This window comes from Somniosus microcephalus, chromosome 17 (genome assembly GCF_052327205.1).
Source record: "Somniosus microcephalus isolate GS21.2 chromosome 17, FLI_Smic_1.0, whole genome shotgun sequence".
Lineage (NCBI taxonomy): Eukaryota > Metazoa > Chordata > Chondrichthyes > Squaliformes > Somniosidae > Somniosus > Somniosus microcephalus.
Genome location: NC_141003.1, coordinates 69728547 through 69755898, shown reverse-complemented (window position 1 = coordinate 69755898; position 27352 = coordinate 69728547). Strand labels below are relative to the sequence as shown.

The window sequence follows — 27352 nt, the reverse complement described above, 5'->3', positions numbered from 1 at the left end:
GGTTAGGATCAGATCAGCCATGATCTTATTGAATGGCGGAGCAGGCTCGAGGGGCTGATTGGCCTACTCCTGCTCCTATTTCTTATGTTCTTAAATACCCCCTCCTTCCCCCACTTGTCCTGTTGACTCCAGGATCCGGTTACGCCCTGCCCCAGTAATCAAATGTAACTCCAGAATATCTCGCCAACCTTCCATCCTGCTCAGACCTGTCTCGTTACCTTCCATGGGATGGTACTTCAATGATCACAGCAGCTCAAGAGTTATTAATGTTTCCAATACTCTCAATCCAGATTCTGGCCAGATATTTATGTAGAACATCTGTTTTTTTAAAGGACATAAATCGATACAGCAGTAACATTCACCCCCCAAAAATGTTACAAGACTGAGTGGTTGCCCGTGAATTATTTCATATCATGAACCATCTGTGAGGTATGACTGTTGTAGAATGCTGGATCAGACAGCGAGCATGCTGTGTTTCCTTCAAACACGCACTTCACAAAATCCCACACCACACACACGTTCCCCCGGCAACCGCCCTGCCACTAATGAGCCAGAGATCCAATCCAACTAATTAAATTAGGTCCCTGTACTCATGGCCAGGAAAACAAGCTAATATTTGCTGCCTTGAAAAAGGTCACTATGTGTCACGTACTTTAATCTGTGGGTGAGGTGTCAGCCGTGGCTCAGTGGGTAGCACTCTTGCCTCTGGTTCAAGTCTCATTCCAGAGACTTGAGCAGATAATCCAGGATAACACTCCAGTGCTGTACTGAGGGAGTGCTGCGTAGAATCATAGAATGGTTACAGCACGGAAGAAAGTCATTCGGTCCATCGAGCCCGTGCCAGCTCTCTACAAGAGCACTTCAGCTAGGCCCACTCCCCTGCACTGTCGGAGGTGTCGTCTTTTGGATGAGATGTTAAACCAAGGCCCTCTCTGGTAGCGTACAAGATCCCGTGGCCCAATTTAAAGAGGAGTAGGTGAGTTCTCCCTACATCATTAAAAAAAACATGATCTGGTCATTATCACATTGCTACAACAGAAGCAAAATACTGCGGATGGAAATCTGAAATAAAAACAGAAAATTACTGGAAATACTCAGCAGGTCAGGAAGCATCCTGGTGCTGTTCCTCGAGCTTCATTGGAACAATGGAGGAGGCCAAGGTTAGAGTGGGGCGGAGAATTAAAATGGCAAGCGACTGGAGGCTCAGGGTCACGCTTGTGGACTGAATGGAAGTATTCAAGAAAGTGACCACCCAATCTGCGTTTGGTCTCCCCAGTGTAGAGAAGCTCACATTGTGAGCAGCGAATACCATATACTAAATTGAAAGAAGTACAAGTAAATCGTTGATTCACCTGTAAGGAGTGTTTGGAGCCCTGGACGGTGGGAAGAGAGGAGGTGAAAGCGCAAGTGTTGCATCACCTGCGCTTGCATGGGAAGGTGCCGTTGGAAGGGGAGCAAGTGTTGGGGGAGATTGAAGAATGGACCAGGGTGTCGTGGAGGAACAGTCCCTTTGGAACGCTGCAAAGGGGAGGGGAAGCTGCATTTGGTGGTGGCATCCTGCTAGAGGTGGCGGAAGATGATCGGTTGAATGTGGAGGCTGGTGGAGTGGAAGGTGAGGACAAGGGGAACCCTATCGTGGTTCTGGGAGGGAGGGGAAGGGGTGAGGGCAGAACTGCGGGAAATCGGACAGACTGGTCAAGGGCCAGGTCAACCACGGTGGAGGGGAATCCTCGGTTGAAAAAAAAGGAAGACATATCGGGAGCACTGGTGTGGAAGGTGGCATCATCAACAGATGCGACAGAGAAACTGGGAGAATGGAATAGAGTCCTTACAGGACGTGTAGTCTAGGTAGCTGTGCAATTGCAGTAGATACTGGTGGACAGCCTAGCCCTAGAAATGGAGATAGAGAAGTCAAGGAAGCGAAGGGAAGAGTCAGAGATGGACCATGTGAAGGCGAGGGAGGGGTAGAAATTTGAAGCAAAGTTGATGACATTTTCCAGTTCAGGGCGAGAGCAGGAAGTGGCATCGATACAGTCATCAATGTACCAATGGAGGCAGATTCAATCATAGCTTTCAAAAGGGAAATAGATAAGTACCTGAAGGAAAAACATTTGCAGGGCTACGGAGAAAGGGTGGGGGATTGGGACTAGCTGAAGTGCTATTGCAGAGAGCCGGCATGGGCTCGACGGGCCAAATGACCTCCTTCTGGGCTGTAACCAAAAGAAGCGAGGGCGGGGCCCTGTGTAGAGGATGTTCCACGTATCCCACGAAAAGGCCAGGCATAGCTAGGACGTAAATGGGTTCCCATAGCAACACCTTTTATTAGGAGGAAGTGAATGGAGTTAAAGGAGAAGTTCAATGTCAGAACAAGTTCAGCCAGGCGGAGGAGGCTGTTATTATCTCATTGCTGTTTGTGGGATCTTGCTGTGTGCAATTTGGCTGCCACGTTTCCTACATTGCAACAGTGACTACATTTCAAAAGTACTTAATTAGCTGTAAAGCACTTTGTGACATCCTAAGGTCGTGAAAGGTGCTATGTAAATGCAAGTCTTTCTGTTTTCTTTTTACAGGTTCGATCCCTGGTCTGCTGAGTTAGGTAACACTTGCTCTTTAAATCACAAGGAAAGCTCCTTTCGGATTCTGTAGAATTATAGCACAATGGACTTGTTCACCCGCTCACAATGATCCCACGGTAACTGCAGCCTCTAAACCCACATTTATATTCTCTTTACAACAGCACCATCTCCTGGTCCTTCGCCCACTCTGTTTCAGGATTGTCATTGTGGAATTCTTCTCAAATGTTTAATTTTCCTATTATTATTTCAGGTAGGCACCCGGGAGAAATCACTTTGCACATTCTCCTCTCAGTACTTCCTTAAAATAAGCCACCGTTCAAACCCACTGTATTGTGCCGTGTTTACTGATATAATTCTGGTGAGTTTGCTGGTTTATTTTGGGGGATTTTCTGCTTTAAATTTGGGCAAATGTTCTGGCGTATTTTGGTGGGGTTTGGTTTATTTTATTTTGCTGGTATATTTTGGTGAAGTTTTCTGGTGTATTTTTGTGAGGTTTGCTGGTATATTTTGGTGCGGTTTGCTCGTATACCCTGGGTTGATTGTTGATGTATTTTAATGGAGTTTCTGGTGTATTTTGCTGGTTAAAATGGCCCAGTTGGTAAATACTGCAGAAGATTTCAGTGAGGTGGGTGGATGAGGGGCCAGGAGATGGTGCTGTTGTAAAGAGGACATGTATTTAGAGACTAAAAAGAATAATCTTATGTTTATAAAATGTTTTACATCCAATGAAATACTTTTGAAGTATAATCGCGGTTGTAATTTAGGGAAACCTTGCAGCCAATTTTTGCACAGCAAAGTCCCACAAACAGCAATGAGATAAATGACCAGATAATGTTTCACATGTCGTTTGAAGGATAAATGTTGGCCAGGACACCGGGAGAACACCTTTACGCATCGTCCAATAGTGTCGGGGGATCTTGTACATCCACCTGAAATGGCGGACGGCGCCTTGGTCTAACATCTCATCCAAAAGACAGCGGCCTAGAAATTGGAGTAGGCTGGAAACCTGCCAGTGCCACTGCAGGCCGAAGTTAACGGTCGCCCAAAATAATAGCGCAGGCAACTCGGTGCTGCCTGCTAACTTAAATTAGCACAGTGCTAAACCTACCGTGCAACACTGGTTTTCCGACGGTACTCTCAGCAGGAGGTCCAATGTAGCATGACCGTAGCATCCCTGAAGCAAAAGCAGCGTTGTCTTAAAGCAAGGCTGTCATTTTAGAAAGCAATGTCGGTCCCTTAAGGGGGAACTGCCTTCTAAAATGAAAAAAGTAAAATTAATTTAAAAATAGGCAGTCTTTAGCTCTTAGAGCTCAACTGCCTTCTGAAAACAATAAACATTAAAAATAATTCCCAAATGGCAGTCTTCAGCTCTTAAAGCTGAATTGTCTTCCGCACCTAAAAAAAAAATGGGAAAAGTGCTTCAGCACCAACACAAATGGCTCAACAAGCCAGACAGGCTCTCACACGCAGCACTCCAGCTTTGTGCAGGGGGTCAACACTGGAAGAGAAGTCCTCTACAGGGGCCAGGAGGCCCTCCAGAAAGAACGATGTGGGACCAGATCACCGAGGCTGTCACTGCCAGCAGTGTCACCCCCACGACCTGGCTCCAGTACCCAAAGAAGCTTCATGACCTCAGACCAGTGATCAAGGTCAGTGAATGCATGTTCAAAAGCCATCTCCTACCAACTGCACCACTAACCTCACACACTTCTCATTTCCCCCCCCCCCCAATCACTCAACTACCAACAATCTGTACCAAACATAAGGCACACCTCCCATTCCTAGCTTCACCTCATGCCCTTGGAGGAGACGGTGCTGGTCATTCTTGGCAGGGGCATGGCTGAGCCCTTGGTCAGCGGCAGGGCTGAAAAGATACAAGATGCTCATATCCTCATCCTCCTCAACGTTATCTCACTTCCCCCTCATCCCACAATATCCTCTGATTTACAAGGTACACATGGTGTAAGCATGCAGCTCTTGCTTTCCCACCCTCCCTTCACCACAACTCTGCCCTTGTGCCTTCCTCATTTCACACACCCAAGAAATCTAGCCAGTCCAGCCAATGGTTGACCAAGAAGAGGGACAGGAGAATGAAGTGGAAGAAAAGGAAGAAACACCCTCACATGATTTAACACTCCCAGTCACCAGCTTCTGGAGGTCATCCTGCAAAGCCAGCTGCAGTGCCCCCCACCAGCCATGCTGCAGCCACTGGGGTAGCACTGCATGACATCAGTAGGATAGGCAAAGGCACACACAAGACAGTCACTAAGGGAATGCATAAGGGGGCTGAGTTGATTTCTTGATGTCATATTGGATGAATAGATGTATAAAGTTGGATTGGAAGGTTTGCTTTGTGGTGGCTTTTATTTCAGCACTGTGGCCAAGAGGACGCTGCGATTGTCAGTAAGAGAGGGAAGGTAAGGTGTGGGACAAATGTTGAAAGGGGAATTGGGGTTGTGGTCACTGGTACCACAGGCGGATGATTCCGTCCCGGATATCGCAGCCAGAAAGGGGCTGTCTGGGTTGAATCCTTCCTTCTGCATCTTCCTCTTCCCTCTGCAAGTGGATGCTGTAAATCTGAAATAAAAGCATAAAATGCTGGCAATATTCCGCAGGTCAGGCAGCAGCTCGACCTGAGACATTAACTCTGTTTCTTTCTCAGCGGATGCTGTCTGACTTGCTGAGTATTTCCAGCATTTTCTGTCTTCTCAGAGGCCTTCCTTTACCATCCGAAGCATCCAGCATCACTTCCTGCACACTTTAAAAACTTTTAACCTCTACTGCACCAAGCCACTACTTCAATAAAATATATAAAAACCAGTCCAAAAGCTTAAATCCAAACTTACCTGAAAGATGTGTGTGTCCCTTTAAGAAGCGCAGACAGTATCTCTGCAGGGCTGCTTCCCGCACGCTTTTCTGAGCGTCCTTAGAACCCAGCGATAAGGTCGAAATTTGCAGACGTGGTGTCAATTCAGCACACCAACTTACGTCACGGTCTGCTTATTTACAGTTCAGGGGCCAGCCCTTACCAAAATGGCAGCCGCCGTGTCCTGCGCCAGAGGCAGGCGGAAGTGAGGTGGCCGCCATTTTTTTTTCCCGAAACAGGCCTCAACAACCAGCACACACTGCGAATTTCTAGGCTAGAATCTCTGACAGCGCAGCAGCACTCCTCAATCCTGCACTGGGAGCGTCAGCCTTGATTATGTGTGCATGTCTCTGGAGTGGGGCTTGAAACCCACAACCTTCAGACTCAGGAGGCGCGAGTGCGTCCAACCAACTCAAGGCTGACACTTGTTTGAACAACCAAATTGAACAATCCACACAGTCACTGACACGAGATTCCGGCCTGATAAAAGGAGAATAAAACTGCCACTAAACTGTGGAGAAATTCAACAAAGCCATAAACTGAACCCGGTGAGAGGCTAATGATCTTGTGGGCTTAATGAGAGACCTGCATCTTCTCAGGGATAGGAGTAGTGATGCCCAGGGATACATTAGATGGTCAGAAGCTGCGCATTAGATGATCAACTCTGGGATACCCGAGAGTGGTCCCAGAACCTCTGCTCTGTGTTCTGGACTAAATAGTGGGGGCAGGGAATCAGTTCCTGGTCCTGACCATTTGTCCCGTTCTGCTGGAACGCCCAAGTGTGGATGTCGAATGAGGGCAGGATGAGGTTTGACCATGATGCTTTGTGGTAGAATTGCATGGTGACACTCACTGTACAGACTCACGTGCAAATAATGGACCCTCAACGCAAGGTAGCAGGGGTGTGTGTCGGAGGGCAGGGTTGCCTGTGGACCTGCTAGCCCAGCAGAAATGAGCTTCAGTAGACGGGGAGAAAATTGGACGGTGAACAATTTTTAAAGAAACACAAGTTGATGAATTGCTGGTTTAAAAAAAATGCTTTTATTGTAAAATTATCAGGTGAAAAACAACATTTTATCAAGTAGACGTCACACTAAGGAATTAAGAAAGTGTTTAAAATGACCTTCTTCCCCCCCACACACACTATATGTAACCATTCTACAGACCTCTATATACACCGATTACAATAAGTTTAAAATGGCTATGTATAGTACAAAAATAACCATTTATATTTCTATAAAAAAATATCAAGTCTTCAACATTTTACAGAACCAGACTATCACTTGCCGGCGGTGGGAGGTGGGGCGGGGGGGGGGGGGGGTCAGGGGACAGGCCCCATTTACAGGATCTCCATACGCTGGCTGTTTATGGGGTTCACACACACACACACTCACTGGTTAATCTCCAGGTGGGTCATTTTAACTTTGTGCGATAATGTACAACAGGCGATAGCGATTGGGAAATAAAAATGGGGAGAGATGAAGAATGGGTTGCCGACTCACTACCGCCCGTTGTACACAATCGCTCAGGTGAAAATTACCCCCATAAAGTGCACCTAACGTTTCAAACTAATAAGGTTCAAACCCCCTGCATTTCATTGTTTGGAGCATTGGAAGTGACATTGAGAAACAATGGATAAAGAAAATGCAGCACGCGTTTAAATACCAGAGAGGGGCGGGGGGTCAGGACCAGTCTCTGTGTGGAGTTTGCACTGTGTGGAGTTTGCACATTCTCCCCGTGTTTGCGTGGGTTTTCTCCGGGTGCTCCGGTTTCCTCCCACAGTCCAAAGATGTGCGGGTTAGGTTGATTGGCCATGATAAAAAAAAATTGACCCTTAGTGTTAGGGGGGATTAAATATGTGGGGTTACAGGGATAGGGCTTGGGTGGGATGGCTGTCAGTGTAGGGACCGGGTGCTAGGGTTTGGATGATCAGCCATGATCTCGTTGAATGGCGGAGCAGGCTCGAAGGGCCGTATGGCCTACTCCTGCTCCTATCTTTCTATGTTTCTATGTCTCGTACTCTGCGGCCCAAACACTGCCACCAAAGGGCTGATTTCCCGAAGGTTGGACCGCGACAGGGAGCCTTGACCAGCGGCACACCGGGAAACCACGAGGCACCTCACCGGCAGGGCAAGCTCGGGAAATCCCCCCCCGCATCAACAAATTATAACGGTGGGTGTGTGGAATCTGTGCACTTGAAATGCAGCGGAGATAAGCAGCCAGAGGGGAGATTCCAGATTCTGTCCGGTCAAACTCGGCTTGTGCCGGGAGACAGCACTTTCAGCTGTTCAACACCAAAATTAGCAGGTGCTCTCATGTCCTGGTTGGGCACCTGGGGTACCCCACCTGCCCAACTGGCATCGAGCCTGTTTTTGGGCAGTCTGAGATGCTGACTGCTAACCCCTGGATCTTGCACTGGAGAAGGTCACACCGGGCCTTGTGCCTTGAAGCTGTTCCACTGCCTTTACTGATAATGACAGCTGGCCAGTGTCAGAGTGAGGGAGCGAAGCAAGGCACTAGCAAGAGGCGTGTGGAACAGGATCTATGCTATTACGGCAAATTGGGCAACCTGCACTTGCTGGCTCTCGAATTGTTCAGGGCCAAATAAGCCTAGTTGCTAGTCGAGGGTAGCCAACAGCCAAACCCTGGTTATAATTTGACACACATTGGACAATCCTAGACAGGGCACGGGGGTAGCAGGGAAGGGAAATGCCACAGTACATTAGGAAGTGGTTAGGGCAGGACCGAGGGGGTTGTACACTGCATCTGCCACCTCCCAGCCTGACTCGAGATGGTCAATGGTGACACTGGGCAAATACAGAGTTCATTCCTCAGTACCGACATTTCCTGTATGTGGCACAAAAATTCAATAAAAGGAAGACCTTTTAAGTGGGCGGTGGGATATTAGTGCATGAACGCTGACTGTGATTGTCCGAGATTCCTTTGCTGCTGGGGGTGCTAATTTGGAAACTTTGACCATGCTTTGTTTGCTGTACAATGGGACCCAAATGAGATACATGATACCAAGTTACTGGGGAATGAAGTATTTCCAACCTGGACACTTCCAATACTGTCTTCTGGTTCTTGTAGAAATGTTGCTTATCCTTGTGTATATAATACAAAGTGGGGTTTTTCCCCCCACACTAAAATCATTGCCCTCTATCGATATACTTCTCTCAGAATTAACTACAATTCTGATTCATAATCTGGTCAAACAAAAATACACATACACAACCACAGAAACCGCACTGCAGTGTTCTTCATTAAACAAACTATTTACGCCAAGTCATTTTTGCAACAGAAAGTAGTTTTGAAGTACATTTTGTCTTTTCTCCCTGTCCATTTTCAGCATAATTCTGCTACCCGTCTCCTGAAGTCTGCAGGGCTTTAGCATCCCCCTGTCCTTTTCAGCCATATGTTACTGATCCATTTACATCAGCAAAACACAAAAAGGCCACGTTCAGCCTGTTGGGTGTCCGTGCTGCAAAGGAGGTGAGCCCCGAGGCCACATTGTGGGGTCGGTGCTCGTTGGCTCAAAGAGGCCGCGTTGAGACACAGATATGGCAATGCGATTGGCTGAGCCATTTCAAAGAGTACGGCACCACGGATGTAAGGAGATCAGATGAAGTCAATAGACCGTGTGGTGTGACTAAGCTGCCATGACACTGATCGCCCCTTTACACTTGGAGCTGTTGAATGTGGAGCCTTGGCTTTGGTTGGACTAGAGACCGCAGTAGTCTTTGTACACACTGTTAACCGGCTCAGCTTGCAAAGTGAGGCTAATGATACAGAAGGACAATTCTAAAATTGTTCCTCCTTCAATGTCTTCTTACTTAAACCTTGGGTCCAATTGAGTGGAGTTGCTCGCAACTCATGGGAAGAGCCAGTACAACAACAACTTGCCATTTAACATAGGCAAAACCTCCCAAGGTGCTCACGGAAGCCTAAGCAAACAGAAATCAACGTCAACCCAAAAAAGAGATATTAGGAGGGGTGACTAAAAGCTGAGTCAAAGAGATGGGTTGTAAGGAGGGTGTTAAAGGGGGAAGAGAGAAGTGGAGAGGCGGAGAGGTTTAGGGAGGGAATTCCAGAGCTTAGTGCCTAGAAGACAGAAGGCATAGCCGCCAATGGTTGGGCAAAGGGAGTCCGGGATGCACAGGAGGCCAGAGTTAGAGGAACGCACATTTCTCGGCGGGTTTTAGAGCTGGAGGAGGTTACAGAGGTATAGAGGGGTGATGCCATCAAGGGATTTAAGCCAAAAGTTGAGAATTTTAAATTTGAAGTGCTGGGAGACCAGGAGCCATTGTAGGTCAGTAAGCACAGGGTGAGCGGGACTTGGTGCAGGATAGGATACCAGCAGCAGAGTTTTTGATGACCTGAAATTTATGGAGGGTTGAGGATGGGAGGATGGCCAGTAGAGCAATGGAATAATCAAGTTGAAGAGAGCACAGTAAAAACACAGAATAAGCAGGGTCGGGGATATGGACAATGTGCGCTGTACAGGTAGCTTTAAACTTGTAACTTGGGCTAAAATGCACCCACTATTAGGGGCAGGGGATCTTAAGTGAAGGGGAGATTGGGGGAGGAAGGGCAAAGGATGGCTGTGGATAGAGTTGCAAAGGACAAGCGCTCATTACGGAGTGGCCAGCTTGAGCGAGTAAGACCGATCTTTTCTGGCAAGTATGGTCAACAGCAAGTGACTGTATCCTGCCAACACTGTGCAATACTTGTGATATCCACCACATTCAGACACACAGCAGATAGACAACATCACGACGTACCTTCGTGTGACTTGGGCACGACTGTGTAATGGGCTGGTGCCCAAGTATCTTGGACCTCATAAACTCCACTGATCTCGGCGCTCAGGCAGGTTTGGGAACATCTTGATACCATCGTCACGACTAACATTTCCCTTCCCTTCAGAGCAGAAAGGGCTGATAGTTACCCGGGTCAAACCCTGACACATTTCCTCAATCTGATCAAAATTGGGTTTTTTTGTAATGTTTTTAAAGAACGTTCTTAACCTTAAGATGTTAAGTGTTTTCCTTTTTTCTAAAAAATAACATCAGGGAACGACAAATTAGGTGTTTGTAAAATAAAACACATCATCAACGCTGTAACTTGATGCTAGGAACAGTTAAATATTTTGGGAGGTGGAACTCACTAGCATTGGAAACCCCTTGCAGTGAAGTTATTAAAGGGAGAGTCCAATAAACAGTTCAATGGCTATTCAACTGGTTGAGGAGTCAGTGACAATTGATCATCAATTTTAAATTATCACTCAGAGTGAGGAAAGAGATCAGGAGACATTTCTTTACACAGAGAATTGTTGGAGCTTGGAATGCTTCATCACAGGAGTAGTTGAGGGAGATCATTGCATCTTTTAAAGGAAAAGTGGATAAGTATTCAAAGGTGTGGGGGGGGGGGATGAAAGAGCAATGGGATTAGTCTTGGATTGCTCTTGGAAAGGGCCAGCACAGACACGATGGGCCAAATGGCCTTCTTCTGTACTATAATCCTCTATGGTGTAACTTGTTGGGCATGTACAAAATCCAACTGAATGCAAGGCGTGGTTAACAAGCATCTAAACTTCTGTCGAAGATCAGTGAATAATCCCAGTCTAGTAGGACGCAAGGCTAGACATGGAAGTTACATTCCCATTCCAGACCGATTCACCGAGCCTCAGCTCTGAAAAAGTCTCCAGTATCTTTACCAAATTGGCCTGCGGCCTGGGCATCAACGTGGAAGGCATCTTTTCAGAAGATGTTTCCTAATGTGATGGGACACTGCAATCTCTTTGAGATGGGTAGTGAAGCACTTCCTACAGTTTCCATGAACTAATGCGAACAGTAAAGATACTTGCAGTTGCTAGCCATTCACATTCCCGACTGGTCGGTAAAGTACCGCCCATGGTTTCCACCAACTCCTTTGAACTGCAGCAGATGTTTACCAAAGTCCCTAGTTGCAGTCGGATGGTGCTGCTGCTTGAGCAGATGATGTCTTAAACAATACCAATATTGGCCCAAGATTCAAAAATCAGAGTCGGCATCCATCAACTCCGTATCTACTAGATTTGTTCTCGAATGTACAGGTGCAATAGCAGTCCTTCTGCCCTGGGATCTGGGTACATGGGGGAGTCCTCCGAGCTCCATACTGGCCGAGGAATGGGGGAATGCGCGATTGCATGGTCTCTGCGGGGGCTGGAATCGATCTCCGTGGGAAAATCCCAGCTCATCCTGCAGCACATCTTCAACCGAAAGAGGGTTTGCGATCAAATTCAGTGGCGCATTCCGCCTGTACCCTGAAGAGCTACTGAGCCCTCCTCGGGGAAACCTCCCATCGTGGGGTCCAGGGTTGACTCCGTACTCCAAGAAAGTGCCCGGTAAAATACCCTGAACGTCAGCTGGTTCCACAGTTTTAGACACCAAGCTTTTTTGCCCGGGCAACTTGGGCAAGCGTGGGACAGTGCTAGACGCCCTCTCCGTGCAGTAGCCCATGTCGTGCGTCTCCTCCGGAGGCCCCAGAGGTCTGATGCCTTTCTTCCTCTTTTTCTTCTTCTTCTTCCCGGCTTTCTTCTGGAGTTCTGCGGGAATCTCGGCTTCAATGATCCAGAGGTTCCTCTTGTTCTCATCCGGTGGCACTGAAATGGAACGAAACAGAGTCAGGCAGGAGTCCCAAACTTCTCGCTAGCTCTCAGTTTCAAGCAGATACGAAAAACGGCTGCAACACAACCCACTTAAAGAAGGCAGTACCGAACTTCTGAGATCTGTACGTCATGATGTGCTCTGTGGGCAAGTTTTAATTTATCAAATGAGCAGAAAATAAATTTGCAATTAAACAGCTCCTTCATGGAGCACAGAAGGCCCGCGATTTGTACAGTAACTGCGACTGCCTAACCATGGCCTTATCAATAAGGAGGTGGCCAAAATACTCCCCAGTAAGGTTTGCTCCGGGTGTTATTGCTGATGTGGCCACACCGTTTATATACAGTGGTCAGCCTCAAAATGGTTGACCCTGGCAGCTTAAGGTGTCGGCTGACCTGAAATGCTGTTGTAACAAGGTTCTTGGGCCCAAAGGGAATGTCTTCTCTCGCCTCCCCACTCCCATTTGCCATGAGCCAAACACTACAGCTGAAGGTTCAAACTGACCTGAAGAAATCGTGCTAGGACGCAAGAAAGTTACATTGTTTTATTGGCTGACGATTGTTTATCGGAGTGGTAAACTCACCTGGTGTTCCTACCGGAGTGACAGAAATGTCCTGAGGTAAAATGGCTCCCCTTCTGGCCACCATCTTGGTTACGTGTTGAGCCCAGGCGGACGAGAGGTCAGCAGATGGCTCGTTCAGGTCAAAGTTGATTCCAGCTGAAAACGCAGGATGATTTTCAGATATTGATTTCTCCTTTCTTTCCCTCCTCCAACAGGTGCTTGGTGTAAAGCTGCTTACCTCCCGTCTAACTGTGATTGTAAAACTAACACACAGAATCAGGCGCCCAGCAAGTTCTTTAAAAAAAAACTTATCTATTTTCATCTATCCCAACAGCAAGGTTGAAAAGTCCCCGAGGGGGGGAGACAGGTTGCCGGGGGGGGGTGGGGAGACAGGTTGCCGAGGGGGGGTGGGGAGACAGGTTGCCGAGGGGGGGTGGGGAGACAGGTTGCCGAGGGGGGGTGGGGAGACAGGTTGCCGAGGGGGGGTGGGGAGACAGGTTGCCGAGGGGGGGTGGGGAGACAGGTTGCCGAGGGGGGGTGGGGAGACAGGTTGCCGAGGGGGGGTGGGGAGACAGGTTGCCGAGGGGGGGTGGGGAGACAGGTTGCCGAGGGGGGGTGGGGAGACAGGTTGCCGAGGGGGGGTGGGGAGACAGGTTGCCGAGGGGGGGTGGGGAGACAGGTTGCCGAGGGGGGGTGGGGAGACAGGTTGCCGAGGGGGGGTGGGGAGACAGGTTGCCGAGGGGGGGTGGGGAGACAGGTTGCCGAGGGGGGGTGGGGAGACAGGTTGCCGAGGGGGGGTGGGGAGACAGGTTGCCGAGGGGGGGTGGGGAGACAGGTTGCCGAGGGGGGGTGGGGAGACAGGTTGCCGAGGGGGGGTGGGGAGACAGGTTGCCGAGGGGGGGTGGGGAGACAGGTTGCCGAGGGGGGGTGGGGAGACAGGTTGCCGAGGGGGGGTGGGGAGACAGGTTGCCGAGGGGGGGTGGGGAGACAGGTTGCCGAGGGGGGGTGGGGAGACAGGTTGCCGAGGGGGGGTGGGGAGACAGGTTGCCGAGGGGGGGTGGGGAGACAGGTTGCCGAGGGGGGGTGGGGAGACAGGTTGCCGAGGGGGGGTGGGGAGACAGGTTGCCGAGGGGGGGTGGGGAGACAGGTTGCCGAGGGGGGGTGGGGAGACAGGTTGCCGAGGGGGGGTGGGGAGACAGGTTGCCGAGGGGGGGTGGGGAGACAGGTTGCCGAGGGGGGGTGGGGAGACAGGTTGCCGAGGGGGGGTGGGGAGACAGGTTGCCGAGGGGGGGTGGGGAGACAGGTTGCCGAGGGGGGGTGGGGAGACAGGTTGCCGAGGGGGGGTGGGGAGACAGGTTGCCGAGGGGGGGTGGGGAGACAGGTTGCCGAGGGGGGGTGGGGAGACAGGTTGCCGAGGGGGGGTGGGGAGACAGGTTGCCGAGGGGGGGTGGGGAGACAGGTTGCCGAGGGGGGGTGGGGAGACAGGTTGCCGAGGGGGGGTGGGGAGACAGGTTGCCGAGGGGGGGTGGGGAGACAGGTTGCCGAGGGGGGGTGGGGAGACAGGTTGCCGAGGGGGGGTGGGGAGACAGGTTGCCGAGGGGGGGTGGGGAGACAGGTTGCCGAGGGGGGGTGGGGAGACAGGTTGCCGAGGGGGGGTGGGGAGACAGGTTGCCGAGGGGGGGTGGGGAGACAGGTTGCCGAGGGGGGGTGGGGAGACAGGTTGCCGAGGGGGGGTGGGGAGACAGGTTGCCGAGGGGGGGTGGGGAGACAGGTTGCCGAGGGGGGGTGGGGAGACAGGTTGCCGAGGGGGGGTGGGGAGACAGGTTGCCGAGGGGGGGTGGGGAGACAGGTTGCCGAGGGGGGGTGGGGAGACAGGTTGCCGAGGGGGGGTGGGGAGACAGGTTGCCGAGGGGGGGTGGGGAGACAGGTTGCCGAGGGGGGGTGGGGAGACAGGTTGCCGAGGGGGGGTGGGGAGACAGGTTGCCGAGGGGGGGTGGGGAGACAGGTTGCCGAGGGGGGGTGGGGAGACAGGTTGCCGAGGGGGGGTGGGGAGACAGGTTGCCGAGGGGGGGTGGGGAGACAGGTTGCCGAGGGGGGGTGGGGAGACAGGTTGCCGAGGGGGGGTGGGGAGACAGGTTGCCGAGGGGGGGTGGGGAGACAGGTTGCCGAGGGGGGGTGGGGAGACAGGTTGCCGAGGGGGGGTGGGGAGACAGGTTGCCGAGGGGGGGTGGGGAGACAGGTTGCCGAGGGGGGGTGGGGAGACAGGTTGCCGAGGGGGGGTGGGGAGACAGGTTGCCGAGGGGGGGTGGGGAGACAGGTTGCCGAGGGGGGGTGGGGAGACAGGTTGCCGAGGGGGGGTGGGGAGACAGGTTGCCGAGGGGGGGTGGGGAGACAGGTTGCCGAGGGGGGGTGGGGAGACAGGTTGCCGAGGGGGGGTGGGGAGACAGGTTGCCGAGGGGGGGTGGGGAGACAGGTTGCCGAGGGGGGGTGGGGAGACAGGTTGCCGAGGGGGGGTGGGGAGACAGGTTGCCGAGGGGGGGTGGGGAGACAGGTTGCCGAGGGGGGGTGGGGAGACAGGTTGCCGAGGGGGGGTGGGGAGACAGGTTGCCGAGGGGGGGTGGGGAGACAGGTTGCCGAGGGGGGGTGGGGAGACAGGTTGCCGAGGGGGGGTGGGGAGACAGGTTGCCGAGGGGGGGTGGGGAGACAGGTTGCCGAGGGGGGGTGGGGAGACAGGTTGCCGAGGGGGGGTGGGGAGACAGGTTGCCGAGGGGGGGTGGGGAGACAGGTTGCCGAGGGGGGGTGGGGAGACAGGTTGCCGAGGGGGGGTGGGGAGACAGGTTGCCGAGGGGGGGTGGGGAGACAGGTTGCCGAGGGGGGGTGGGGAGACAGGTTGCCGAGGGGGGGTGGGGAGACAGGTTGCCGAGGGGGGGTGGGGAGACAGGTTGCCGAGGGGGGGTGGGGAGACAGGTTGCCGAGGGGGGGTGGGGAGACAGGTTGCCGAGGGGGGGTGGGGAGACAGGTTGCCGAGGGGGGGTGGGGAGACAGGTTGCCGAGGGGGGGTGGGGAGACAGGTTGCCGAGGGGGGGTGGGGAGACAGGTTGCCGAGGGGGGGTGGGGAGACAGGTTGCCGAGGGGGGGTGGGGAGACAGGTTGCCGAGGGGGGGTGGGGAGACAGGTTGCCGAGGGGGGGTGGGGAGACAGGTTGCCGAGGGGGGGTGGGGAGACAGGTTGCCGAGGGGGGGTGGGGAGACAGGTTGCCGAGGGGGGGTGGGGAGACAGGTTGCCGAGGGGGGGTGGGGAGACAGGTTGCCGAGGGGGGGTGGGGAGACAGGTTGCCGAGGGGGGGTGGGGAGACAGGTTGCCGAGGGGGGGTGGGGAGACAGGTTGCCGAGGGGGGGTGGGGAGACAGGTTGCCGAGGGGGGGTGGGGAGACAGGTTGCCGAGGGGGGGTGGGGAGACAGGTTGCCGAGGGGGGGTGGGGAGACAGGTTGCCGAGGGGGGGGTGGGGAGACAGGTTGCCGGGGGGGAGGGGAGACAGATTGCCGGGGGGGAGGGGAGACAGATTGCCGGGGGGGGAGGGGAGACAGATTGCCGGGGGGGAGGGGAGACAGATTGCCGGGGGGGAGGGGAGACAGATTGCCGGGGGGGAGGGGAGACAGATTGCCGGGGGGGGTGGGGAGACAGATTGCCGGGGGGGTGGGGAGACAGATTGCCGGGGGGGTGGGGAGACAGATTGCCGGGGGGGTGGGGAGACAGATTGCCGGGGGGGTGGGGAGACAGATTGCCGGGGGGGTGGGGAGACAGATTGCCGGGGGGGTGGGGAGACAGATTGCCGGGGGGGGTGGCGAGACAGATTGCCGGGGGGGTGGCGAGACAGATTGCCGGGGGGGGTGGCGAGACAGATTGCCGGGGGGGTGGCGAGACAGATTGCCGGGGGGGGTGGCGAGACAGATTGCCGGGGGGGTGGCGAGACAGATTGCCGGGGGGGTGGCGAGACAGATTGCCGGGGGGGTGGCGAGACAGATTGCCGGGGGGGGTGGCGAGACAGATTGCCGGGGGGGGTGGCGAGACAGATTGCCGGGGGGGGTGGCGAGACAGATTGCCGGGGGGGGTGGCGAGACAGATTGCCGGGGGGGTGGCGAGACAGATTGCCGGGGGGGTGGCGAGACAGATTGCCGGGGGGGGGGGGGGGGAGACGAGAGATTGCCGGGGGAGAGGGGGGAGACAGATTGCTGAGGGGGGGTGGGGAGACAGATTGCTGAGGGTGGGGTGGGGAGACGAGACAGATTGCTGGGGGGTGGGGCGAGGAGGGGGGAGGCAGAATGCTGTCGTTGTAAAATGTCCCTTGGAGCTTCACAGAAGGGTAATCAGAGAAAAATCTAGGCAACGGAATTCAAAACCATTAAATCAAAGCACAGGCACTTAGCCAGGTTAACCTGTTCCAGCGTGTCGTATAGGATCTGTGACTCTATCACTTGTTTTATCGGTTAATGAAATACAGTCTAATCTCCTTATTAAAAACTCCTGGCATCGGAATCAGCCTTGGCCTCCCTAATCACTATAATTGAGGTTTCAACTGGGACCAGGAAGCAATTATTTTTTTAACAAGAGCCCAGTCTCAATAAGTAATACCCTTTTACCTCCTCCCTTCCCACCGTCCAGGGCGTTACTTATACTTCTTCGTGAAACAGCGATTTACTTGTACTACTTTGTACTGTATTCGCTGCTCACGATGCAGTCTCGACACTGGGGAGACCAAATGCAGATTGCGTGATCACTTTGCTGAACACCTCTGTTCAGTTCTCAAGCGTGACCCTGAGCTTCCGGTCGCCTGTCACTTTAATTCTCCGTCCCACTCCCACTCTGACCTCTCGGTCCTTGGCATCCTAATGCAGCTCAACAGAAGCTCGAGGAACTCCACCTCATCTTCCAATTAGGCACATTACAGCCTTCCAGACTCCACACCAAGTTCAACAATTACAGATCATAACCTCTGCCCCCATTTTCCCCCCAGACAGCAGCTGCTGGAAATGATTCTATTGTCATTTACACCTCCTCTAGACCCATCTTTTGTTTCTTTACTTGTCCCATTACCACCCCCTTTGCCTCGCACCATCACCCCTTTTTTCATTTAATCACTTCTGCCCTCCACCCTATCACAGACCTTCCCTTTTGTTCTTTCCTCCACCCGCCCCCCCGCCCTTCCCTGCATCTGCATTTGCTTAAAACCCGTTACAGGAAACTTTGTGCTATCCGGCACCGACGGGACCGAGCTGTTGCCGTCCCATCAAAACTGCCGGACAAACCAGCGCTAATGTTAAAACATACGGAAGCTTTTGAGCTCCGTATCTAGCAACAAACCCTGTTGCTACAGCTTCTAAACAGTCGGCCATAGCTTGCAAGCGTCTCTGTAGCTAAGCAACAGCTTTAGCTAGACCTTGCAGAGCCTGACTGGTGGAAAAAAAAGCAACGAAAAGAAAAAAAAACTTACTGAACCGACTCCTGAATTTTGCCGGTGGCTCGAGCATTCCGGACAGTTAACCTCTGGATAAACCAAAGTTTCCTGTACATCTCTAACCTTTGCCAGTTCTGGTGACAGGTCATCGACCTGAAACCTTAACTCTGTTTCTCTCTCCACAGATGCTGCCTGATCTGCTGAGTATTTCCAGCAATATTTGTTTTTATTTCAACAGGTACAGTCCGCACACTGAATGAGAGCCCTTCCAACAGGTACTCACCTACTGGCCCTTCGTGAGATACAGTCTGCATACTGAATGAGAGCTCTTTCTCTGGGTTTTTCAGCAACTCCTTCCGCTTTGAAAAAGCTTTGGCGATCATTCTACTCTTCTTAATTCGCTTTGGCTCATCATCGCTTCGACCGATAATTCTGAAAATATAGACGGCATTCAGCTTCGGTTGAACAGCTGGGGCGAGGGGTAGGTGTGCAGAAGAATCCCTCTCTGGGGCACAGTGTGAACTGTTCCAGCGTGAGGGCGTTAATCACCAAGTTACACCAGGCTCCCAGTTTATCAGATTTGCTGTCGCGGCCCCTGATTCTGCATAACCTAACCCGCCCAGTGAGAACGGGGAGGGTTCGGGCAGGTGAACTCATTGCTGAGTGGGGTGTAAAACGGGCCCATGACCCGGATACGCCCTGTTCCTGCTGGACGGGCTAGGTTAAAATCGGGGCTAAAGTGTCTCTCCACCTTACTGATCCACTGGATCGTGGAGCCTCTTTCTCCCATACGTTTGTCAATAAGAACTCACATCCCCCACTCTCTTCATTGATTCACGACCCAAGACCTTCCTCACTGACTTTGTCTTTTGACTCGTACTTTGGCCCAATCTAGACATAACACATGCGTGGTTTCACCAACCCTATACAGAGTATTTGTAATGCTGCATTAGATCTACGTTCTATGGATCTACTCCAATACCTTATATGCCTAAGCAACAACAGGCATGTACTGTGATGCTGCCTTTAGTGATTCATCAACTGGCACACCCTCTCATTCCTCACCGTATTTAATGGTACACTCTTCACTGTGATCACATTTATTATTCTTTGCACCAACCTACCTTTCTCATTATTAACTGCCAGTTGCCATTCATCTAAAATTAGTAAACAAAGGAACTATTATCTGGGATTCCTTACCTCCCTATCTCCTACAATCTAAAGAGTTTTAAAATTGAAGCTTGACGTCACCTAATTACTATGTTTTAATTTACCTAGCCCTTCTCCTTTCAATCCTGATGACATCCTGCACTACGGGCCTTGACCCTTTTTACAAAGGGTTTCTCAATAATATTGATTCAGATCTCCATGCGCCATCAGCAAACTGCTCAATATTGTCAGTGTTCTACTTACATCTCCATTGTTGAGATCAAATATTAAAAACAGCATGTCCTGATTGTACAGCATTAAACACAGGAACAAAGCATCTATTCAGATCATTGACTCTTGGCTGGTTAACGGCACGAGGCTTTGGAACTGCAACACATGGTGCCATGCCAGGAGGGGTGTAGATTCAACCCTCCACATCACGGAGATCCTGATCTCAGACAGCCTGCTGCAGGGAGTAGCCAAGTGAATAGCAGGTATTTCCCATTTGACAAAAGGGCTAAAAGAGTTAAATTATGAGGACAAGTTGTGTAGACTAGGCTTGTATTCCCTCGAGTATAGAAGATTAAGGGGTGATCTAATTGAGGTGATTAAGATGATTAAAGGAGTTGATCGGGTAGATCGAGAGAAACTATTTCCTCTGGTGGGGGGAGTCCAGAACAAGAGGGCAGAACCTTAAAATTAGAGCTAGGCCGTTCAGGAGTGATGTCAGGAAGCAATTCTTCACACACAGGGTAGTGGAAATCTGGAACTCTTTCCCCCAAAACCTGTTGAGGCTGGGGGTCAATTGAAATTTTCAAAACTGAGATCGGTTGATTTTTGTTAGGTAAGGGTATTGAGGGTTACATAACCAAAGCGGGTAGATGGAGTCAAGATATAGATCAGCCATGATCTAACTGAATGTCTGAACAGGCTTGAGGGACTGAATGGCCTCCTCCTGTTGCTATGTTCCTAGCAAGGCTAAGTTTATCCGCTATTACAGGCCTCCTAGTGACAGAGGCCTCCAAGTGACAGAGGGCACTTATGGGGAATACTGGAAGCAGGATGCCTCCTTGTTCATCAGAGTTGGATTGTGGCCTGGGGGTGCGGGGCAGAAATACCAGAGACATAATAGGAGATTATAAAAATTACAAGGAAATAAGTTTTGGTTGTAGCAATTCTAACTTTTCCATTAGCCCATGGGCCCAGTGACTTCAGATACCTAAACCATGTCCTTTTCCAGATCAAGACTGTAGCTTTGGTCCACACCCAGGTACTCATGGCGATGCCCGTCCCAAACATGGCAAATATGTTTATCTTTTCCACCAGAAGGCTGGGGCGATTCTTGATGCTACATTCGGGGATGGGAGTGTTGGTTTGCTCAGCGATGGAGACATTGGCCTCACACCTGAGGGATGAAAAGCAAAGACAATCAAATACAAAAGACTCAGTCAAATACACGCCTATATGTACAATATGCAAATTGGTCAAATATACACACGAAAATGCAAACAAATTTACACACACATGAAGCACAATCAAATCTACACACACAGCACAATCAATATATACTCAAAGATGCAAACAATCAAATACATACACTAACTAATTACTGATATAACCAATGTATCTCAGTGTATCCGTTCCTGGCAATAAGCCAAACTATAATCTGTTCCTGGCCCATGATGTCATATCCTATCCTAATCACCCTGGTGACTTCCCTGTGTGAGGCTGAAAATTAGTGCTTAATTATAGAAAGGAAAGGAAAGAATTTGCATTTATAGAGCTCCTTGCATGACCTCTGTACGTCCCAAACCACTTTACAGTCAATGACATTCTATTGCAATGTAATGAAACACGGCAGCCAATTTGCACACAGTAAGGTCCCACAATCAGCCATGAGATAAATGACCAGCTAATCTGTTTTTTAGTGATGTTGGTTGAGGGATAAATGGAGCACGCCCCTGCTCTTCTTCGAATATTGCCATGGGATCTTTTTTATCCACCTGAGGGGGCAGACGGGGCCCTCAGTTTAACATCCCATCTGAAAGACGGCACCTCAGACAGTGCAGCAATCCTTCAGTACTGGAGTGAACTTGAACGCACAACCTTCTGCCTGAGGCAAGAGCACTGAGCCAAGGCTGACACCTGATGTGTGAATTATGTATAAATTCAAAATAGGAGGTCCAGCATCATTTCCTGGGCCACTCTATCTTCCTTTCCACAGTCTGCTATCACACTCCAATAAGCACAGTACTTACTCACAGAAGGAACCCAACAAACTCCATTCTAGGCTAAGCTGGATTCAATCCCAGATCCAAGAGTTGAAAGATGCTTCACACACTCCTCACTTGTACTGTGCTTAAGGTCAGTCTGCCCACTATTTTATATCTAATTGCTGGTTTACATGAATTGGAGGGGAAGGTTGCAAGGGATACTGGAAAATGTATCCAATATGGCATCCTAAAGAGGACCTCAGGGACCTGGTTAAACTGAACAGGACTTGGAAACTCCCGACTCCAAGGATTTTACTGTGAGCTACCGTAGCCTGCAGCTAATGGGTTCTACTTAACAGAGCAGGAGATAGGCCGAAGAAGGCAGGGTCACTTACAGAACATAGTCGCGGAAACTCCTCTCCCAGTCAGCCTGGTTAAAGAAGTCATAGAAATGGCAGCCAAATGTGATGAAAACAAAGCCAAATGCCAGGAATCCGAAAATACCTGAAAAATAAAACTTAACTCATTAAAACACCACGCGCGCACACACAGACACACATAGGCTCGCAGACACACTCATGTGCACACACAAACGTGCACACAGACACAGAAGCACGCACACACATACATACACATAGATAGATATGAGCAGCCTATCCTAATTCCATGGCAATGAGGCACAAATTCTTCCACCCACAGAGATACGGTCACCCCAGGCTGCTCTCATACACCTGCAATTGTGTAGTCTGAACAACAGAAGACGATGGGGAGCTTTGACACAAATTTTTTTTTAAGAATATAAAGGGGATTGACTTCAAGTTACCTTCTCTATAAAATTCCAAAACAAGGCTCAGGAAAACAAAAGTAAGGCAATTCAGATAGATTCTCATTGGCAAATTATAATCCCTATATGGAACAAATGGACAGTGCAGGTGGTTACACAGGAAGGGGTTTCAAGAAGGAAAGAAAAAAGTTCCTGGAGTCTGAAGCGATGCATGGGTAATAAATGTTATAAACGATAAGAGGGATATCTCTCAGGAAAGAAAGGGGATAACTGGATGTGCAGGCCAGCTGGACTCAGGGTTTCTTCCTGTCTGAAATATCTTACTTTAGAGCAATTTTCCCCCTAATTTTTTTTTTGGGTGCCTGGTCCCTTTAACGAGCTGCGTGGCCCATTCCAAATTCTGCGCATGCACAAAATCTCCAATGGAAAAGCCGGTAAGCGGCCCGCGCGGGACCTCCAGAGAGCTGCGCAGTTGCATGGCCGTGCGGCTTAGCGAGAACATTGCTGTAGAGGTTAACTTCCAGCACCCAGTTCCACGGCGACAGCGGTAGAGGCCTAGTGGAACAGGCTGTGGGCCTACCCAGGCAGTTACAGAGAATAGGTGGCTCAGGTAAGAGGAAATGGGAGAAAATATCTTAAAAAGGAGGGAGTGTCTCACCCTCACCAACAAAAAGAATGCCTGTGTTAGGGTTGCCATCTCTGGTTGGATGTATTCCTGGAGGTTATCGCCATATGACCCTCCTGCCTCCACCCACCCTGCACCTCCCCCCACTGTTTGCCTGACACAACCATCCTCACGGCACATCGCCTTCTCACAGCCAACTGGAAAGCGAACGGACTCTTCATTACCTGCTTGGATGACTCTTGACCATCAGTCAAACAGCTTTTATTCCTCCCCCCACCATCTCTGATATTTTTATAACTAAAACAAAAGTGTGCAAAGATTTTCTTTTTTAAAAAAAACTCATTCTTTTAGTGTCCTTATCACTTTTCTCCAAGGTTGTTGGAAGCAGTGTCCAGGAGATTAATCTTGAATTCCTGGGAACTCCAGGACAATCCTGGAGAGTTGGCAACCCTAATCTAGGTCTAAACAGGACAAACGAAAAGGTAGGGAAAATTAGACCAAAAAACACACTTCTAAGCATGGATTCTACCCAACTCCGGAGGAAAAATTCTACAAAAAAAAACATTCACGCTGCCTCCCCCTCCCTGCGCTCCCAAATAAATTAGCCATGCAACATCCTGGACTAGTTGCCTCCTCACTCACATGGTTGTCTCATGGGGTTGCCAACTCTGGTTGGGCATATTCCTGGCGGTTTCATCACATGACCTCCAACCGCCCCCGCCCCCACACTCCCGCCATCGGTCCATCCTCCACCACCGTCCCACGGCAATTGGAAAGTGACCAGACTCTCCGATAAACTATCGGATTAATCTCGACTGTCAAACAGTCTTTTCCCCCACCTCTCCATTTCCAATATTTTTACATCTAATACATGAAAATGTTCAAAGAAAATGAATTAAAAAAAACATTTTATTTTAATGCCCCTGTGCCAATCCCTCAAGTTACACAGCAGAGAATTGAAGTGTTTCTTTGAGTATAAAGAGGAGAGTTCTTGTGCTGACAGGCCCTTACCGAGACGCAGCATCGTTTCGTTAATTTTACTGGCTGCTTTCTCACTCAGGAGCCCGGGGTGGTTACTTTTAATTGAGAACAGGGTCATGACACCTGTAAAAGAAACAATAAGCAACTGAAATGAGTCTGCGACCAATTTAAAAATACAAGAAACTGCAAATACTAGAAACCGGAAATCAAAAAGTAAAGCAGTATCTTCACACAAAGGGTAGTGGATAGCTGGAACTCCCCTCCCCCAGAATGGCTGGGGGGGGGGGGGGGGGGGGGTGGTGGCCAATTGAAAATTTCAAAACTGAGATTGATTGATTTTTGTTAGGCAAGAGTATTAAGGGTTACGGAACCAAGGTTAAGTCGATGGAGTTAAGAGATAGATCAGCCATGATCTAATCGAACAGGCTCGAGGGGCTGACTGGCCTCCTCTCATTCCTATCTGAAAGGAGAAAAGGCAGATTAATGAAGGGATGTAAATCCTTCACCAGATCTGGAAACTAGGAGGGAAGAGATCCTTTATAGGACTGAACAACATGAAGAGGGGAGGGGAAGAACAGGTTAAAGTGCAGGGTCAGGTATGTTTATTCTTTTGCTAGGGAATGGAACTTCTGCCATTTAAGATACCCAGTAGCAATGTCAAGCATAAGCAGTGGAAATCTGGAACTCTCTCCCCCAACGGACTATGGATGCTGAGGGTCAATTGAAGTTTTCATGACTGAGATTAATAGATTTTTGTTAGGAAAGGTGTCAAGGGATATGGAGCAAAGGTGGGTAAATTAAGTTAAGATACAGATCAACCATGACCTAATTGAATAGCTCGAGGAACTGAATGGTCTCCTCCTGTTCCTAACTCGGGTATCGCACAGCCAGATGCAGAGTAAAGTTCCCTCTACACTGCCCCAGCAACTTGCTTCAGCCTGAATCTCAAAAGAGAGCCCCTCCTGCCCCAATGTATCAGGGTGATATTTTTTCCCCATTTCAAACGTTAGCCATCCAGTTGTCTAACTGACCGAGATTGCCAATTCATTTTTATTAGGACCAACATCACTAAAACAGATCTTCTGGTCATGATCTCATTGCTGTGTGTGTAACCTAGCTGTGCGCAAATTAGCTGCCACGTTTCACTACATTGCAACGGTAACTTCACTGTTCAAAAGTACTTTGGCTGTAATGCGCGTTGAGACGTCCTGAGGGTGTGAAAGACGCTATATAAAATGCAAGCCTTTCTTCTTAAAATTACTCCTCACATGGAAGGAGTGTTTGGGGCCTGGGACAATGGTTTGGGAAGAGTCAGGTGGACAGATGTTGTATCTGCTGCAGTTCCGGTACAGTATTTCAGGGGGAAGGGCAGCCAGAAGAGGCAAGGGTGAGGGAAGAGGCTGGGGCCGTACCACGTGGGAAATTGCCCAACATGAATCTATGTCCTGACCCTGCACTTTAACCTGTTCATCCCTTCCCCCAAAATGGCTGTTGAGGCTGGGGGCCAATTGAAAATTTCAAAACTGAGATTGATAGATTTTTGTTAGGCAAGGGTATTAAGGGTTACGGAACCAAGAATTCGGTGCGTTGGCGTTCCAACTTGCAATGAGGAACCATAGACCTGGGTCCTATGCGGACAACTGCACACATGGTCAGTGGCTGGTACTAATCGTGCCACAGTAGAGTGTCAGGTCCCTTCCCTTGCGGAGCAGGGGAATAATCAAAGGGGCAGTCACCACAAGCCTGAGGAAATGGAGGACAAAGCAATGCAGGGAACTGACTTGAGGGAGTGAGATCTGGCTGAGAACCAAGAGTGCATTGGCTGCTGCTGTACTGCGCCTGCCCAATGCATATTGAGTAAAGCACACGAAGGTATCACACACTAGTATTGCAGAGTCTGACGTTGTAATTGTACAAAGAACAAGTCAATGCTACGTACCTCTTATAAGGAAATAGCCACCAACCAGCAGAACCAATCCAATCGGAGCCAGGACGAACCCTGCCCGAAAGTGATAATTCTTGTATCCAACAAAGCAGATCCCGCTTACGGAGTCTCCGTCCACCTACGGAACAAAATCATCTTACTGCACGACCATCCTGATGGGAATATTCCAGCAGAAGTTGCTGGACACAGACTCAGATCATGTACAGGTCAAGAATCAAGTCTAACTGTGATACATGTTAAGCAAGAGCAAATACTAAGCATAGAGGGAGAGTTTTTATATTTTACATACTGGGAATAGATCCTCACTCCTAATCTTACTCAGTAACTCTACACCATCCTCACCTTGAACCCAACATGCATCTTCTATTGACTCCCACCATGAATGTGACACCATTCCCCCCTCAACCACCATCCCAAATCTGATGTGTCTTCCTAATCTTATTTCAAACCCCAGCACCATCCCTTAACCCTCATTACCATTCCAGTTGAACATGTCCTCCTCCCCCCAAAAAAAGGGGTTCCTTCATATTCTCCATCCCAGATCCCAATCGCCATCGTCCTCCTGACCATCCCACCAAACCCTCCCAGTTCCTGGGCAGCACAGTTGGATGCATGGATTACCTGAGCCAAAGCCAATATGGCGACGGTGAGTATAAACGGGATCGACCAGGTGACGAGGTGGAAGTAGGATGTCTTGCCAGAGAGAGGCTGATAGGTGGTGCCGAGAGCCTTGAATGACATGTGCCAGGCGTAGGTCAGCATCACGAACCAGATCACCCCAGACATGAGAGAGTAGTAGACAATAACGAAAATTATAACACAGGAGAGCGTTTCATTGGACCTGTCAGAGAAACAGCAGTTTACAGTGAGATCTTTCCGTCGGTACACTGGCACCGTGTGGACCTGGGAACCCGGAATGTACTTAAATCAAACCACTTCATACTTCAGTGGTGTATGTTTTAGAAGTGTGTTAAAGAAAGAATTTGCATTTCCATAGCTCCTTTCAAGACCGCAGGGTGTCCCAAAGCGCTTTACAGCCAATGAAGTACTTTTGAAGTGTAATCATTGTTGTAATGTAGGAAACACAGCAACCAATTTGCCCATAAATAGCAATGTGATAATGACCAGATAATCTGTTTTTAGTGATTTGATTGCGGGATAAATATTGGCCAGGACACCGGAAAACACTACCAAACTAAAGTTAACACACATGCTTCATTTTTGTCGCAGAAATGGGGTTGCCAAGCCTCCAGGATTGCCCTGGCGTCTCCAGGAATTTAAGATTAATCCCCTGGACACTGCTGCGAGTAACCCAGGAGATAAATCGTAGGGACAATTACAGAACAAATGATTTTTTTTCCATAGTCTTTGGACACTTTTGTTTATTAGTTAATAGAAATATTGGAAACGGGGGAAAAAGGCCGTTTCTGACTATGCAGGGCTTTTAGAGGCTGGAGGTCATGTGATGAAACCTCCGGGTATACATCCAACCAGAGTTGGCAACCCTACACAGAAACCATAACCCCTTTTATGAGTCTGGGACACTCATTGA

At 50.2% G+C, this 27352-nt stretch overlaps 1 protein-coding gene across 1 annotated transcript in view; it reads right to left on the bottom strand.

The window, feature by feature from the left end:
* Window positions 1-6464: 6464 nt before the first annotated feature.
* The window catches only part of smo (smoothened, frizzled class receptor), a 36569-nt gene continuing 15681 nt past the window's right edge, over window positions 6465-27352 (bottom strand). Inside the window, exons 5-12 of the mRNA XM_086010613.1 lie at window positions 26422-26641; window positions 25795-25918; window positions 23886-23978; window positions 21861-21969; window positions 20472-20657; window positions 18387-18535; window positions 12670-12804; window positions 6465-12082 (exon numbers count right to left, since the gene is read on the bottom strand). Of these exons, the coding sequence (XP_085866739.1) occupies window positions 11472-12082; window positions 12670-12804; window positions 18387-18535; window positions 20472-20657; window positions 21861-21969; window positions 23886-23978; window positions 25795-25918; window positions 26422-26641 (1627 nt within the window). The 3' untranslated portion in view covers window positions 6465-11471. The remainder of the gene's footprint in view (window positions 12083-12669; window positions 12805-18386; window positions 18536-20471; window positions 20658-21860; window positions 21970-23885; window positions 23979-25794; window positions 25919-26421; window positions 26642-27352) is intronic.